Below are 17,191 nucleotides of genomic sequence, written 5' to 3'. Positions count from 1 at the left end.
CCCCTCCGCTTCTATTGGCCGCCTGCCGTGTGGCGTCGCTATGACGCCGCACGACCCGCCCCCCTTAATAAGGAGGCGGTTCGCCGGCCAGAGCGACGTCGCAGGGCAGGTGAGTGCATGTGAAGCTGCTGTAGCGATAATGTTCGCTACGGCAGCTATCACCATGATATCGCAGCTGCGACGGGGGCGGGGACTATCGCGCACGCCATCGCAGCATCGGCTTGCGATGTCGTAGTGTGCAAAGTGCCCCTAAGAATGACAACTTAATCCAAAAACGAAGAGTGGCAAACCAGGAGATCCATCCTAGGGAAGCATTGGTCTATATTACATACCAACGCTTCCATTAATTAACACTAACTAGATACTCCATTGATGACATCGAAGTGATGTAGAAAATTGAAGGATATTTTATTGAAAAGTCACTATCACCTATGCTAAAAACTCATTTGGATCCAAAGGCCCTATTAAAGGATACTTTCCATGTAGCAACTGTCTTACCTGCACCAATATCTCTAGCTGCTCTAATTTTGATACTGCTAGTGGACATCGCCAATTCAAAATGAATCTCCGTATTTTTAGCAACAGCACAAACGTAATTAATTATGCTGTATGCAGTTGTCCCAAAATTTACATAGGACTTCTTGAGAACTGCATGTCAGGGTTAGGGAGTGTGTGAGGAACATTGGCACGGCCAGGAGAGTGGTTTATATCACACAATTAAAAACAATACCACGGCATTCCAGAACCCACTATGATTGTAACCCCAGGTCTTTTAGGGTTTGTGGGATTGATTTGGTTCTTTATTTTCTTCATTTTCATAGTATCATAGTTTCAAAGTATCATAGTTTTTTAAGGTTGAAGGGAGACTCTAAGGGCGGCTTTGCACGTTGCGACATTGCACGTGCGATGTCGGTGGGGTCAAATCGAAAGTGACGCACATCCGGCGTCGCAGTCGATATCGCAACGTGCAAATCCTTTTTGATTCGATGAACGAGCGCAAAAGCGTTGTTATCGTATCATCGCTGCAGCCTCCGACATTTCCATAATGCCGGTGCAGCGACAGGTGCGATGTTGTTCCTCGCTCCTGCGGCAGCACACATCGCTGTGTATGAAGCCGCAGGAGCGAGGAACTTCTCCTTACCTGCCGCCGGCTGCAATGAGAAGGACGGAGGTGCGCGGGATGTTTACATCCTGCTCATCTCCGCCCCTCCGCTTCAATTGGCCGCCTGCCGTGTGACGTCACTGTGACGCCGCACGACCCGCCCCCTAAGGAAGGAGGCGGGTCGCCAGTCAGAGGGACGTCACACGGCAGGTATGTGCGTGTGACACTGCCGTAGCGATAATAATCGCTACGGCAGCTTTCACTATATATCGAACGTGCGACGGGGGCGGGACTATCGCTGCAGCATCGGTAACACATTGTTACTGATGTCGCAGCGTGCAAAGCCCGCCTTAGTCCATCTAGTTCAACATGTAGCCTAACATGTTGATCCAGAGGAAGGCAAAAAAAAACCAATGTGGCAAACAAGTTCCAATGGGGAAAAAATGTCCTTCCTGACTCCACATCCGGCAATCAGACTAGTTCCCTGGATCAATACCCTGTCATAAAATCTAATATACATAACTGGTAATATTAAATTTTCAAGAAAGGCGTCCAGGCTCTGCTTAAATGTTAGTAGTGAATCACTCATTACAAAATCATGCGGCAGAGAGTTCCATAGTCTCACTGCTCGTATAGTAAAGAATCCTCGTCTGTGATTATGATTAAACCTTCTTTCCTCAAGACGTAGCGGATGCCCCCGTGTTCCAGTCGCAGGCCTAGGTGTAAAAAGATCTTTGGAATGGTCTCTGTACTGTCCCCTCATATATTTATACATTGTGATTAGATCCCCCCTAAGCCTTCGTTTTTCCAAACTAAATAACCCCAAGTTTAATAACCTGTCTTGGTATTGCAGCCCACCCATTCCTCTAATAATCTTGGTCGCTCTTCTCTGCACCCTCTCCAGTTCAGCTATGTCCTTCTTATATATCGGTGACCAGAATTGTACACAGTATTCTAAGTGCGGTCGCACTAGTGACTTGTACAGAGGTAGAACTATATTTTTTTCATGAACACTTATACCTCTTTTAATACATCCCATTATTTTATTAGCCCTGGCAGCAGTTGCCTGACACTGTCCACTAAAGTGAAGTTTACCATCTACCCATACACCCAAGTCTTTTTCTGTGTCTGTTTTACCCAGTGTTCTACAATTAAGTACATAATCATAAATGTTATTTCCTCTACCCAAGTGCATGACCTTACATTTATCTACATTAAACTTCAATTGCCACTTCTCAGCCCAATCCTCCAATTTACATAAATCTCCCTGTAATATAAAATTATCCTCCTCTGTATTGATTACCCTGCAGAGTTTAGTATCATCTGCAAATATTGAAATTCTACTCCGCATGCCCCCAACAAGGTCATTTATAAATATGTTGAAAAGAAGCGGGCCCAATACTGACCCCTGTGGTACCCCACTATGAACTGAGACCCAGTCCGAGTACGTACCATTAATAACCACTCTTTGTTTCCTATCACTGAGCCAGTTTTTAACCCAGTTACACACATTTTCCCCTATCCCCATTATTCTCATTTTATGTACCAACCTTTTGTGTGGCACCGTATCAAAAGCTTTTGAAAAGTCCATATACACAACATCCACTGCATTTCCCTGGTCCAGGCTTGAACTTACCTCTTCATAGAAGCTGATCAAATTAGTTTGACAGGATCGATCCCTCATAAACCCATGTTGATACTCTGTCATAAGGTTATTTTTCTTGAGATACTCCAGTATAGCATCTCTCAAGAAACCCTCAAGGAGTTTACCAACCATAGAGGTTAAACTTATTGGCCTATAATTTCCCGGCTCAGTTTTTGTCCCCTTTTTGAATATTGGCACCACATTTGCTATGCGCCAGTCCTGCGGTACCGACCCTGTTATTAAGGAATCTGGGAAGATTAAAAATAATGGTCTATCTATCACAGAACTCAATTCCTGTAGTACTCTGGGGTGTATGCCATCCGGGCCCGGAGATTTGTCAACCTTAGTGATTTCGAGGCGGCGGCGTACTTCCTGCTGGGTTAAGCAGGTAATATTCAAGGGTGAATTTATGGTATCACTGGTCATGTCATCTGCCATGGCATTTTCTTGTATAAAAACCGTAGAAAAAAAGTCATTCAGCAGGTTGGCTTTACCCTCATCCCCTTCCACCATTTCACCAAGACTATTTTTAAGGGGGCCAACACTATCGCTTTTCAGTTTTTTACTGATTCACTGTATGACTATTATTCTAAGGTGTTTATATGGATATTTTATTCTTCTATGCACTGTCACTTTAATTGTCTTATGCTTTTCATTCCTTGGGTCGCCAAATACAGCCAGCCATAAACAGAGCATTTCCAACAGGGGGGCGACAGGGTTTTTTCTTTGGTCACACTACTTCCAAGAACATTGTTTTTGTTCCCCCGAGAGAGCCATTGCGATACTGCCAATGGCTCTCCCTGGGGTGCCTGCACACATCATGCAGTAAAGCCTATGCTTTGTGGTCGTTGTTTCACAAACAAAATATCTGAGCACCCGCGATACTCAGCCGAGCTCCGCAAGTACCCGATGCTTGAAGTAAAAATCAGTACTCCACACGCTTGCTCATCTCTATTAAGGACCTGTAGTGTACTAATTGGCACCTCCCCTTGAAGAAGCGACATAATTGACAAGTGAAACGTGTGTTAGAGCGTTTTTTCTGTGCCTTGCAGCTAGGCGCGTGTATACCTCACGATGGGTAAGATTTGTTGTGCTACTCTTTATAAATGAGGCAGTAATACTGTGGCTAGGCACCTGACATGACCACAAAGGTCCTTTACACTACATAGGGTTGTCATCGTTTCACGGCATACATTATTTGTATGTTTTGAGTGCCATATATTGTTACATACCCATCTTACCTTACTATTATATCACCTTATTGTACGTGTGCTCTATATCTTTCCTTATCACTTCTTTATTGGTATATGTTGATTTTAAGTGTACTTTTGTACCGCCCTGGGGCTCAGCCAGCTGCCGAGCCGCTCGGGTCCGTGCTCGTTGGTGGGTGGCTCGAACTCCTCCTGGACCCGGGGGTCACGTCGCTATGAAGGGGAGTTGACGCTACGTGTAGGGATTTCGGTGGGGAAGGTTCACAGCCGAGGCCGTGGAGTTTAAGGGTGTAAGTTCGTGACGCCACCCACGGGTTGTGGTGAATGCGGACACAACCGCTGCCGTTAACTAGGCTTCCGGGGACGGTGTTAGGCAGCCTGGTGTTGACCCCTCCGTGGGCAGGGACTGATGGTCTCGGGGCCCGGTGGTTGTGAGGTGCGGGCAAGATGCTGTGTTGCGGTGCGCGGCCCGAGGGCACTGTTGTACTCACTATGACAGATACACCGGAGTCTCTGTTAAACCAAAAAGGATGGTGGTCTGTGCCCGCAGCCGACTGTGCTTTGCCCCTTTCTCAGGTTGGTGGTTCCCGCCTTTCTCCTGCACCTCTGTGGTAGAACTTGACTGCCTATGCTTCAGCAACGGTAGTCCGCTCCCCGGCTTGATGTGTGTTGGGGAACCCGTTTGTGCTGGCCTGTGGGATCTCTCTGCCTGTGCGGTGGCTTTCTATCCCCCTCGGTGGGCTGTTGCCGTCTTTCGGGTCTTGGGACGGGAAAGGACCTAAGGTCCAGACCTCAATCAGTGAATTCGATGTGGTCCAGTGGCTTCTGGACCTCGTTCTGGGTCCGAGTATCCCTCCTGGTGCTCCGGTTTCCAGTTGGCTCCCCGGTTCGGTACCGGTGGGCCACTACCCTGTCCCGGTCCCTTACGGTTTCACCAGCCGTCTTCCCGGCTCCTGCAGGCGGCAACCACTGTCTGCCTCCTTGCCACGGTACCAGGGCTACGACCCCGGCACCGGTCAGTGTTGTCGCTGCAGACCTGATGCCACAGGCCTGCTGCACTTGAACTTGAACTCCACTCCACTTCACTGTACTGCCTGCACTGACCGTTTGTTTCCTGTCTCAGGCTCTCTGGACTCCTAGGTTGGCGTGGCCAACCCCCTGGCTCCGCCCCCTGCTGTGACCATTGAACACTGAGAGAGGTGACAAGGGTTTGTAGGTTGGCTGCTGTCACCTTATTAGGGGCTGGTGTTTGTGCAGGGGGTTTACCTGTGACTACCTGGCTAGTCCAGGGCATCACACTTTGATAAAACATTTAGAAATTCCTTTGCTTTTCTTTTCTTTTTTGATTATACACATGGAGTGACTTATGATGATTACTTATTTGTGCCATATTGCCTCATAACTTACTATGAATGTGCCCGTTGGATTTATTGTTGTTCATATTCTGACAATAACCTGACGCTACTTTTTCATTGTTGCTTTGGTCAACAAGGAATCTTTGTACAACCTGTATGGACATGTGACCGCTGCAGTCAATTACTGCCTGTAGTGGTTACTTATTGTACCACGTCTGCAGGCTGTCATTAGCTGCAGTTGTGACATACCTGTCCAGCTGAAAGAGGATGTTTGGAGCCGGCATAGTACTGGGAAAAAACATTCAGGAGGAGAACCCTTTTAATAACCTTTTCAACATTACATTAAATATAACAAATTGCAATTGTACATGATATTTATAAATACTAGCAATTATGTTCAAACGCAATTAATAATATCAATAATGCTAATTCTAATCCCACACATGATCCTATGTATACATTGGTTTACAGCTCAGCTGGCACAGTAGGGGTTACTCTATGTTTTCATCCTTTGGAGTTCACCAGCTGCGCCTGCAGAATGATATCCTATTTCGTTCACACATATTACGTATTAACATCCACCTGCGCACTATAAACAAAGTGCAACTGTGGACAGTGGATGGTTAAATTCTGCACACAGTGCAAACACGTGTGTTATTCCTCACAAGCCTGCTGCCCCCCTCCCAGAGAACCGACTATATAAAGGGACTGAGGGTAGAGACGAGAGATCAGCGCACACATCCCTCAGACTCACAAAGCCCCACAAAAGGCACAGCACAGACATGTCTGCAGTTCCTCTCACTAGGATCCTGCCCATCGGGTTCCTTGCTCACCTACTTCTCTTCTCTTTTGTCTCACTCACTGTCTGCGTGGAGTTCACTGAAGAAACTGGCAAACTAGGCAAAATCAACGTACTTCAGAGAGGAGGCAACCAGTGGGCAATTGGTAAGTAGAACTTTTACGATTCGCGCACACCGAACTGCCAACGCTGACTGTTTACTAGGTTGTAGGGTCAGTACCATGTACCTTAGTACCATGCAAGGCATTGGCAACAAGTCGTTTTTATTTATTTTCTATTATCAAGAGCTCGTATCAAAGAAAAGTAAAATGGCATCATGGCACTGAAAGCTAAGCCCAAGATGTATAGACTTGCAAATGACCTGACAACAATGACCTTTTCAATGGCCTTTTAAGAATATGGTATCACATCCAGGCAGTGGCATGTGTCATGCATGAAAAGAGTCATTCTTGCGTGTACACATAGAGACGGATCCCACTTAAGACTTCAGAGGGGCAGTATTTAATTGGATGAAATGGTCCTGATAACACTAAGCTAAAAGGTCAATGACTTCTAAAAGAGTCAGAGGCATGTTACATGGGGTGATAACACAGTAATGACATAATATGGAGTAATACTATTAGTGAAATGATGAGGAAACAAGAATCCAATGTAAAGTAAATTTAAGATGAACTACCGGTATATGCTTAATTGTTAGTAGTACTACATGATGTCTGAACAAGGAACTGGTGCTCTCCTCGAGAAGACTGTATTCTTGGTAATACTCATGCATCAATGCCCAGAATAATTGAGACATGTATTCTACACCCTGGGGGAAGATATAGAGGCACAGCAGAAAAAGAGAAGGCTTCGTTTGGCAGCCCTGCTTCTACCATGTATTGGTGTAGCTGTCAACTTGCTGGCCATTGTCGAATGACGATCTTTAATGACCTGACAGCAAAAACTATCGGTAAAGATAACTATGTCTATGGTAATGGAACTGATATTCTAAGGATAGGGACAAGTATAGACAAGTATTTTATTCTTGGCAGCTACTGATAAATACTACAGTTGATTAATAGAATGCAGCTATGTATGTAAACAGTATCTGAGACACTCAAAATTATTTTCACATGGAAAAGTTTCTTTAACCTCTATATATTCGAAAAGCAGTGTTGTTCTGACCAGATCTGAAGCAGTTTTTTATTTCTATATCTTGCTTTAAGCTATATTAGATAGAATAATATAATATGTGATAACCAGCATGGATTCATGAAAGATAAGTTGTGTCTAACCAACATGTTGGGTTTCTATGATGAGGTAAGTGCAAATCTAGATATTGGTAATGCAGCTGATGTGATTTATTTGGACTTTGCAAAGGCATTTGATACTGTACCACATTCCAGTCTTGTAATGAAGCTTCAGAAACAAGGACTAGGGGAAACTATAAGGAGATGGGTAAGGAATTGGCTAAAAGATAGGAAACAAAGAGTAGTCATAAATGGTGCATTCTCTAAATGGGCCATAGTCAGCAGTGGGGTGCCACAGGGATCGGTGCTAGGACCGATTCTTTTTAATCTTTTTATTAATGTCCTTGTGGATGAGATTGAGAGTAAAGTGTCAGTCTTTGCTGATGACACCAAACTATGTAGGATATTAAAAACTGACTTTGATAGTACAATATTACAAAATGATCTGGATAAGATGTCAGAATGGGCAGACACTTGGCAAATTAGATTTAATGTTTATAAATGTAAAGTAATGCATCTAGGTTGGAGTAATCCTATAGCTGTGTATACATTAAATGGAAGTAAACTCAGGACTACAGAGCAGGATAAATACTTGCGTATTTTAGTTACAAGTAAGCTGAGCAGCAGCACTCAATGTCAAGCAGCAGCTGCAAAAGCAAACATGATTTTAGGGTGTATAAAAAGAGATCTGAGATCCCGTGATCCCAACGTATTGTTACCCCTCTATAAATTACTTGTAAGGCCACATATGGAATATGGCATCCAGTTTTGAGCTCCACATTTTAAAAAGGATATTCAGAAGTTAGAGTCAGTTAATTAGATTATTGCAAGGAATGGAAGACCTCTTATATGAAGAGAGGTTGAAAAATTTGGATTTGTTTAGCTTAGAAAAAAACATATCTCAGAGGAGATCTCATTTATATGTATAAATACATGTGTGGTCAATACAAAGGAATGGCACGTGACTTATTCCTTCCAAAGACAATACTAAGGATCAGGGGGCACTCACTGCAAGTGGAAGAAAGGCGATTCCGGAAGCTAAATAGGAAAGGGTTCTTTACAGTTAGAGCAGTCAGATTGTGGAATGCTTAACCACAATAGGTAGTAATGACGGTCACTATAACAGCTTTTATAAAAGGACTGGACACAACATTGTCGGTTAAAAATGATTTAATGACAAAATATATAATTGGTGAATGAAGGTTGAACTAGATGGACTGGGGGCTTTTTTCAACCTATGTAACTAAGCTAGGTTTGCATCCAGATCTCTGACTGGACTAATCCTACGAAGATTTAGTCAGTTTAGAAGCAATTCATATCTGAAATATCCTGAAATACAACTTTCTATCCCTTATAATGGAGATATATTTCAGACACCATTTACAATGATTGTGATAGGCAGATACATTTTTACACATGTACTGGACACATGAAGATATATGGTTAAAAACCACGCTGCCTTAAAGATGATAATAGCCAAGATCCTTTTTTCGTGACTTTGTATTAAAATCCTATGCGTTTCAGAGTATTACCTTCTCTTTTTTCAGGACAAAATCACATCTGAGTACGTGTCATAGGGTCTATAATAAAATTGCTGTTTATGTTTCTTAAAAATCACTTAATTTAACCTTACTTAAAGGGAAAATGTCACTAGATTTTTACCACCTAATCCGAGAGCAGCTTAATGTAGAGATGGAGACTTTGATTACAGTGGTGTGTCACTTACTGTGGTACCTGCTATAGCTTTGATAAAATCACTATTTTATCAGCAAGAGATTATTACTTGAGGACCAGTAAATCTGCTGTCATGTACTGTAGTCCTCCATATTCATGAGCTCTGTATAGCATCACCCTTATCACTGATTGGCAGCTTTCTGCCTATGCACAGTCTACGCAGAAAGCTGCCAATCAGTGGTGTGGATGGGGTTATACAGAGCTCAGTATTCAGAGAACAGGCACATTTGCAACAGATAAAGCTTTTATCAAAACTGCACCAAGCAGCCCAGTAAGTAACACATTGCTGAAATCAGGATCTCTGCCTCTACATTATGCTGCTCTCAGATTGGACAGCAGAAAACCTGGTGACCGATTCTCTTTAAAGTTGTAATGATCTGGACTACAATTACTTCCTTCCTTGAGAATGTAATGACTGAACTGCTAAACCTAGAATGACTATTTGCTATGTAGTAAACTGGTATCAGTGCCGATCTAGATTATAGGGGTAAGCAACTACTGTACAACCCCAACTTAATCATTTCAGGAGCCTAATTAAACTGAAACCAATGTATGCTCATCTCCTGCAGCGGCACAGTTACTACGATTTTCCCGGAAAGTGACGTAACCTGTCGTCTTACATGCAGACTGCAGCAAATGAGCAGCTGTTCTCTGGCTGCACCTCAATATTTTGTCAGTACGGAAGTCCACAGTGATGAAGTAGTAAAGTCTACAGCTCACTATCGGACGTTCATTGACTAGAGCCTCATTGTATCACAACAAGTCATGTCACTCTTCAGGAACATCGCTGGAACTGTGCTACTACTGGAGCCTAATGTAGCCCTCAGGCTTAGGAAACTCTGGCTGACCTGATCCCAATGATACGTCTGAAGGTGACGATTTTTGGGTCACCTTCCTAACCCTAGCTCCTGAACAACCCTGGTCTAGTGGTCCCCCTCCCTCCACCCAGGAGAGGGCCGGGACATGAATGGTAAATCCCACATAAATAAACAGATGGGAGAAAAAACAAAAGCCAAAATCATCAGCAATCACTCACAGAGGTATAGACAATATGTGATCGGAAGGAAACTAAAGGAAGGAAGGATATAATCAGACAAGAGTATTTCCACTACACACTAAACAGCACACAGAAGTTCGCCAGCAACTGGATAACAAAACACAAGGACGAGGATCACATAAAGCTATCATTGGCATGGGAGACCAGGCTCCACCATCTTAAAAAGGGCAGAGGCTACTGTGATAGGTCTCCTTCAACATGTGACCCAAGCAGTAATCCACAGGTTAGCAGAAATTAACTCCTGCAAGCCTGATTACTAACAAGAGAATATCTGGTCGACGCCCCAGCCTGTCTGTGCAACTCAAAAGAAACATTGTGTGGAGTGTCTGACTCTGCTATGTGAACAGCGTGAAAAGTAGTCCTGACACTTGGCGAGTTTTGAGCCAGACTACGTGTGACAGTACGACCCCCTTAAGCTTGGTGGGTTTTCAATGCTCACATGCATTATTTATATATCTTTACAAATATTTAACTGTATTATGTCTGTGGCTCTCTTGAGGTTGACATTTGTGGCTTTCATATTATGTTGGGCAGGATTTTCACACAAACTTGACACCCATAGGGTCCATTAGGCACGTGTACTGCATAGTATGATCATTACATTACACATACACTTTGTTTTTCTTCAAAATACCGGTTCTATAAATTCATGCTAAATTTTACATTTGTAGGGATTAACAAACTATATACAATGTGCAAAACAGCTTCATATCAGGACAAGATTTGCTGCATGTTTTAGAATAGTCTGTATTCTATCTAATGAAAGAATTTAAGTGGGAACGGCAGACTATATTCTGCAGGGCAACCATCATCTGAAATTCCACAGTCACATAGAATGCGTCTGAAGCTTAAAGCACCACTATAGCATTTTTTTTTCAGAGCTGGAGTGGTTCTTTAAATCCAAGTTCCCGCCCACTGTCTTATACTCATCTTCCAAGAACTTCATCTTTTTGGCACCACTACTTTTAGATTTACTGCAACCACTTGTGACTCAACTATTGATGGTGGTTTCAGTTCTAGTCTTAGGGGTACTTTGCACGCTGCGACATCGCTAGCTGATTGTAGCGATGCCGAGCGCGATAGTCCCCGCCCCCGTCACAGACGCGATATCTTGTGATAGTTGCCGTAGCGAACATTATCGCTACGGCAGCTTCACACGCACATACCTGCCATGCGACTTTGCTCTGGCCGGCGACCAGCCTCCTTCCCAAGGGGGCGGGTCGTACGGCGTCACAGCGATGTCACACGGCAGGCGGCCAACAAAAGCGGAGGGGCAGAGATGAGTGAGATGTAAACATCCCGCCAACCTTCTTCCTTCCTCATTGCAGATGGGACGCAGGTAAGGAGATGTTCCTCGCTCCTGCAGCCTCATACACATTGATTGATGTGTGCTGCCGCAGGAACGAGGAACAACATCGTACCTGCCGCTGTAGCGAAATTATGGAAATGACCGACACTACACAGATCACCGATTTTCAACGCTTTTGCTATCGTTTATTGGTGCTTCTAGGCTTTACACGTTACGACGTCGTTACTGGCGCCGGATGTGCGTCACTTTCGATTTGACCCCGACGATATTGCAGTAGCGATGTCACAACGTGCAAAGTACCCCTTACTTTTGTTACAATATTTGACCTGTTTAACAGTTTTACTGCTCCACCACCAGCTTCACCTATCCTTGTTTTCTTGATACAGTTACTAAATAAAGATGCCGCTGGTCACCAACAGCGCAACATCTAACTTAATAACTGCCCTTGACACTGGGAAAGTCTGCTCCCAAAGCTCTCACCTTAATGATCAGCAGAATATTGAAGCTTCTTGGCCGGATTATGGAGTAGACCTCGTTACAGTTCTCTATGTCTCCAAGCACTCCTCTCTATGAGCAGTGTAAAGAGGAAACAAAATAACTTGAGCTCGACATCCTTTTAAAGACTGCAAGGCAGCCTAACAGAGTGAGAATAGAGAGTATTCTGTATATGGTGGCAGGGGAGTTGATGTGTCTGGAAGCTTTATGTGTGTCACAAAGAGTAGTTTGTGGGAGTGTATGCATAAGGGACTGTGTGTGAGAAAATGTGCATATGGAGCAGTCTGTGTGAAAGAGTGAGACATGGGCAAGCAGTCTGTGTGAGAGAAGTACATGGGAGAGCAGTCTGTGTGAGAGAGCAGTACATGGGCAAGCAGTCTGTGTGAGAGAGCAGTACATGGGCAAGCAGTCTGTGTGAGAGAGAAGTACATGGTAGAGCAGTCTGTGTGAGAAAGCAGTACATGGGAGAGCAGTCTGTGTGAGAGAGCAGTACATGGGCAAGCAGTCTGTGTGAGAGCATGGGACATGGGAGTGGGAGATGGGTGAGCAGTCTATGTGAGAGCAGTACATGGGAGAGCAGTCTCTTCCATGTCTCACACAAACTGCTCCCCCATGTACCACGCTCTCACACAGACTGCTCTCCCATGTCCCACTCTCTTACACAAACCGCTAGCCCGCCTATGTCCCATTCTCTCATACAAACTGCTCACCCATGTACTACTCTCTCAAACAGACTGCTCGCCCATGTCCCGTGCTCACATAGAATGCTCGCCCATGTCCCACTGACACAGTCTGTGTGAGACAGCAGGACATTGGAGAGCAGTCTGTGTGAAAGAGCAGAACAAGGCGCGAGCAGTCTGTGTAATAGAAATTAAAAACCGTGTTGTGCGCACTAGAAAAGTGATTTTTCTCAAGAAAATTTCTTGAGAAACTTCTGGGAGTTTAAGATTACTGCACCTGCGGTAAAAAAACGCACCAAATCTGCAGGAAAAACGCATGCGTTTTTGCCACGATTTTGCTGCGGTTTTTCCGCAGGTTGGTCCCTGCGGTTTTTTTATGCTGAACAGAAATAAATAATATAGATAATAGCTAGATAATCGATAGATAGACAGATAATGGATAGAGGGAAAGATGGATAGATGAATAGATAGATAGATGAGAAAGACCTATATAATGTCCCACCCCCCTGCATATTCTAAGCTGGCACCCTCTAGTGACTTTCATGTGGCATTAAAGGGTGCCTAGCCTTGTATTTAGCCAAAAAATAAATAAATAATTAAAAAAAAAATGACGTGGGGTTCCCCCTATTTTTTGTAGCCAGCTTGGGTAAAGCAGACGGCTGCAGCCTGCAGACCACAGCTGGCAGCTTCACCTTGGCTGGTAATCCAAAACAGAGGGCACCCCACGCTGTTATTTTACATTAAATAAATAATTTAAAACAAAAAACGTGGGGTCCCCCCCAAATTGGTTCACCAGCCAAGGTAAAGCGGACAGCTGGGGTCTGATATTCTCAGACTAGGGAGGTCCACTGTTATTGGACACTCCCCAGCCTAAAAATATCAGGCTGCAGCCACCCCAGAAGTGGCGCATCCATTAGACGTGCCAATCCTGGCGCTTCGCCACAACTCATCCCGTTGCCCTGGTGCGGTGGCAAACAAGGTAATATATGGGGTTGAAGCCAGATGTGTAATGTCACCTGGCATCAAGCCCTGGGGTTAGTGATGTCACGCGTCTATCAGATACCTGACATCACAAACCCAGTCAGTAAGAAATATAAAATAGACAACAAAAAAAGTTTTATTTGAAAAAAAACACTCCCCACATTCCCTCTTTCACCAATTTATTGATAAGAACAATCAATTCCACGTCCGGTGTAATCCAATAAGGGGGGGCATCCCACGGCGATCCATACCATAGTAACTGTCCCAGTCCATGAAGAACAGAATGTTCCCCATTGGCTGGGAGAGCAATGCAGTGACCTGAGCTAACATCAATAGCCCAGGTCACTGCAGGGGATGACAAGCGCTGCTGTCAGGAGGATAGATGAGATCATTCCTGCTGTGATCATCTCCTGTACTGCTGACGTCAGCGCTGTCACTGACTTCTATGCCCGCCTCGTTGTCAGCAGTATCGCGAGATCCCGTGATGTCACCGCTAGTGACAGTCTTGGGCCGCTCGCGAGACGGGCATAGACATAAGTGAACGCGGTGACGTCAGGCGGCAGGAGATCGTCACAGCAGGTAATGATCTCATCTCACCTCCTGACAGCAGCGCTCGGCATCCCCGCGGCTGCACGCACTGCTGTGTGTCAGTGTCTGCCTGCGCTGCATGGTGACAAGCTGCTGATACTGCGGGCAGACACTGACACACTGCAGGGCTGGCAGCGGCGGGGCTGGAGCGGGACACAGACTGCACGGGCAACCGCCGGACGTCACACGGAAGTGCTTCTGTGCGGCGTCCAGGGAGTGTGACGTATATGTTTACTCTGCTCCGCTTCCTCTTCTGTCATAATGACATCGCTCCCTGCAAATCCGCAGGCAGCGATGAACATTAACGCAGGTAAATCGCGGCTATACCGGGGGTATACCGCACATCATTTGCTACCTGCAGTATACCCCTGGTATTTCGCGATTACATTACAGTGAATGGAGTGAAATTCCGGGGTTATTCCGCAGGTAGCTGCGGAAAAGAAGTGACATGCACATTTTCTCGAGAAATTTTCTCAAGAAAATCTTCACAAAGAATTTTCTTGAGAAAAGAAACGCAGCGTACGCACAGCTATTTTTTTTTCCCATAGGTTTTGCTGGGAAATGTCTGCAGAAAGATTTCAAAGATTTCTCAAGAAATTTCCGCAGCAAAACTGGGGGTAAATCCGCGGGTAAAACGGCCTAGTGCACACATAGCCTAAGTGTACCGCCCCGGCGTCAACAGCCAAGACTGCTCGTATCCGGATCCACTCAGTCCAATAACGCTGACACCGACAACTTGTAAACCAAAATTCTGAGCACAGCTGCAGCAGGGAGGGAGCACGCCTGGATCCCGTGCCCGATGGTGTTGCTTGTTAGCCTGTGACCTTTCCCTTGGCACCTTCTTTACTGGTTGGCCCCTGTAGTATAGAACTAGTCGTGTCCCACTCACCCGTATGGCTAATGGAGTGAGCTTGCTCTCAGGGTTCACGCTTGGGATTTTCTGGACTATCTATTGGGAAAGTCCTATCCCCCTCGTTGCACTAGTACCCCAATTTTGGAGCGGGTGGAGAACGATTCTTGAAGACTTCGTCCTCGTCGGGTGAATTACCAGGACGCTTGAAGCTACTTCTCGGCCTAGGGTCCATTTACCCCATCGTGCCCTGGCCCCTGCCCGGAGATGGCACAAGGCCGCCGGCTGCCCTCCTCGGCAGTTCCGTGCCCCTTGACAAGATCCCCTGCGACCGGGGTTCCAACTCCTACCAGGCTCAGACCAACATCTGCCACCTAGTAACCAAGGAGCCCAGCTCCTGACCTCCTCCAACTGACTTGTGACCTCTCCTCACGAGAGTCACCACTCAACTGACTGCTCCTGACACCCCTGACCCTCCCTAACCAACCCCCCAAGTGGGCGGTCCTATTCCCTTCAGGCTACCCCATGGTTCATCTAGTGGGTGTGGTGCAGAGTGTATCTAGGATTTTGATTAGTTTGTTCTTAGCAACACCAAAGGCCAGGGACCCGTAACCAAGGAGGAGATGGATATCATGTAGAAGGGCAGATTGCACAATATCCTGTGACAACCTGATAGTAAACCTGATGAAAAAGTAAAATCAACTGATCTTCACCGTTCTATTGTAGGATTAGAAGAATCCAGGCCATCAATAAACAAATAGATAGTGAGGGAATACTCAGCTAACATTAATGAATTCAAGTCACCAGGTCCAGATGAATTACACCCCAGAGTACTGAAGGAGTTAGCAGAGGAAATATTAGAACCACTCTTCATAATTTTTGAAAATTCTTGGAGAACAGGAGAAGTTCCAGAACACTGGAGAAGAGCAAATGTTGTCCCCATCTTCAAAAAGGGGAAGAAGGTGGACCCACGGAACTATAGGCCTGTGAGCCTGACTTCCATACCAGGAAAGATCTTTGAACAAATTATTAAACAACATTTATGCAAGTACCTGGATGAGAATGAAGTGATTAACCAGAGCCAGCATGGGTTTGTAGCCAATAAGTCATGTCAGACTAACTTAATTTCCTTCTATGACAAAATCACTGACTGGGTGGATCAGGGAAATGCAGTAGATATAGTATATCTTGACTTCAGTAAAGCATTTGACAAAGTATCTCATACAATCCTTATTGAAAAAATGACCAAGTGTGGAATGGACAAGGCAACTGTTAGATAGATTTGTAACTGGCTTAGTGATCGGAGTCAAAGAGTGGCCATAAATGGCTGCACATCCAGTTGGAAGACTGTTTCAAGTGGGGTACCACAGGGCTCTGTCCTGGGCCCCGTGTTGTTCAACATTTTTATCAATGATTTAGATGAAGGTATTAAGGGTAAACTGATTAAATTTGCTGATGACACAAAGCTGGGAGGAATAGCTAATACTAGAGAAAAGAGAGAGCGGATTCAACAATATCTAAACAAGCTGGAACAATGGGCAGTAACTAATAGAATGGTTTTTAACAGGGAGAAATGCAAAGTCATACATCTTGGCAAGAATAATGAAAAGAGCATATACAGCATGGGAGGAATAGAGCTATCCAAAAGCATGTGTGAAAAAGACTTAGGTATACTAATAGATCACAGACTGAACATGAGTCAACAGTGTGACGCAGCAGCAAAAAAGGCAAACACCATTCTAGGATGTATTAACAGAAGCATACAGTCTAGATCACGTGAAGTCATTATCCCCCTTCACTCCTCTTTGGTCAGACCTCATCTGGAATACTGTGTCCAGTTCTGGGCACCACAATTTAAAAAAGACATCAACAAACTAGAGCAAGTTCAGAGAAGAGTGACCAGAATGGTGACTGGACTGAAAACCATGTCCTATGAAGAACGGTTACAGGATTTAGGATTGTTAAGCTTGCAAAAGAGAAGACTGAGAGGAGACCTAATAGCTGTCTACAAATATCTTAAAGGCTGTCATACTGTAGAGGGATCAGTTTTATTCTCATTTTCAAAAGGAAAGACTAGAAGCAATGGGATGAAACTGATGGGGAGGAGACACATTAGATATTTGAAAAAACTTTTTGACAGTGAGGGTGATCAATGA

At 44.8% G+C, this 17,191-nt stretch overlaps 1 protein-coding gene across 1 annotated transcript in view; it reads left to right on the top strand.

Moving 5' to 3' along the window:
* Positions 1-6,024: 6,024 nt before the first annotated feature.
* Positions 6,025-17,191, top strand: part of NMB (neuromedin B) — a 51,641-nt gene continuing 40,474 nt past the window's right edge. Inside the window, exon 1 of the mRNA XM_075342651.1 lies at positions 6,025-6,258. Coding sequence (XP_075198766.1) covers positions 6,096-6,258 — 163 coding nt within the window. The 5' untranslated portion in view covers positions 6,025-6,095. The remainder of the gene's footprint in view (positions 6,259-17,191) is intronic.

The sequence above is a fragment of the Anomaloglossus baeobatrachus genome, chromosome 4, assembly GCF_048569485.1.
Source record: "Anomaloglossus baeobatrachus isolate aAnoBae1 chromosome 4, aAnoBae1.hap1, whole genome shotgun sequence".
In the NCBI taxonomy this organism is placed as follows: domain Eukaryota; kingdom Metazoa; phylum Chordata; class Amphibia; order Anura; family Aromobatidae; genus Anomaloglossus; species Anomaloglossus baeobatrachus.
The sequence above is the reverse complement of the archived record's forward strand: the minus strand, read 5'-3'. Positions and strand labels throughout refer to the sequence as shown.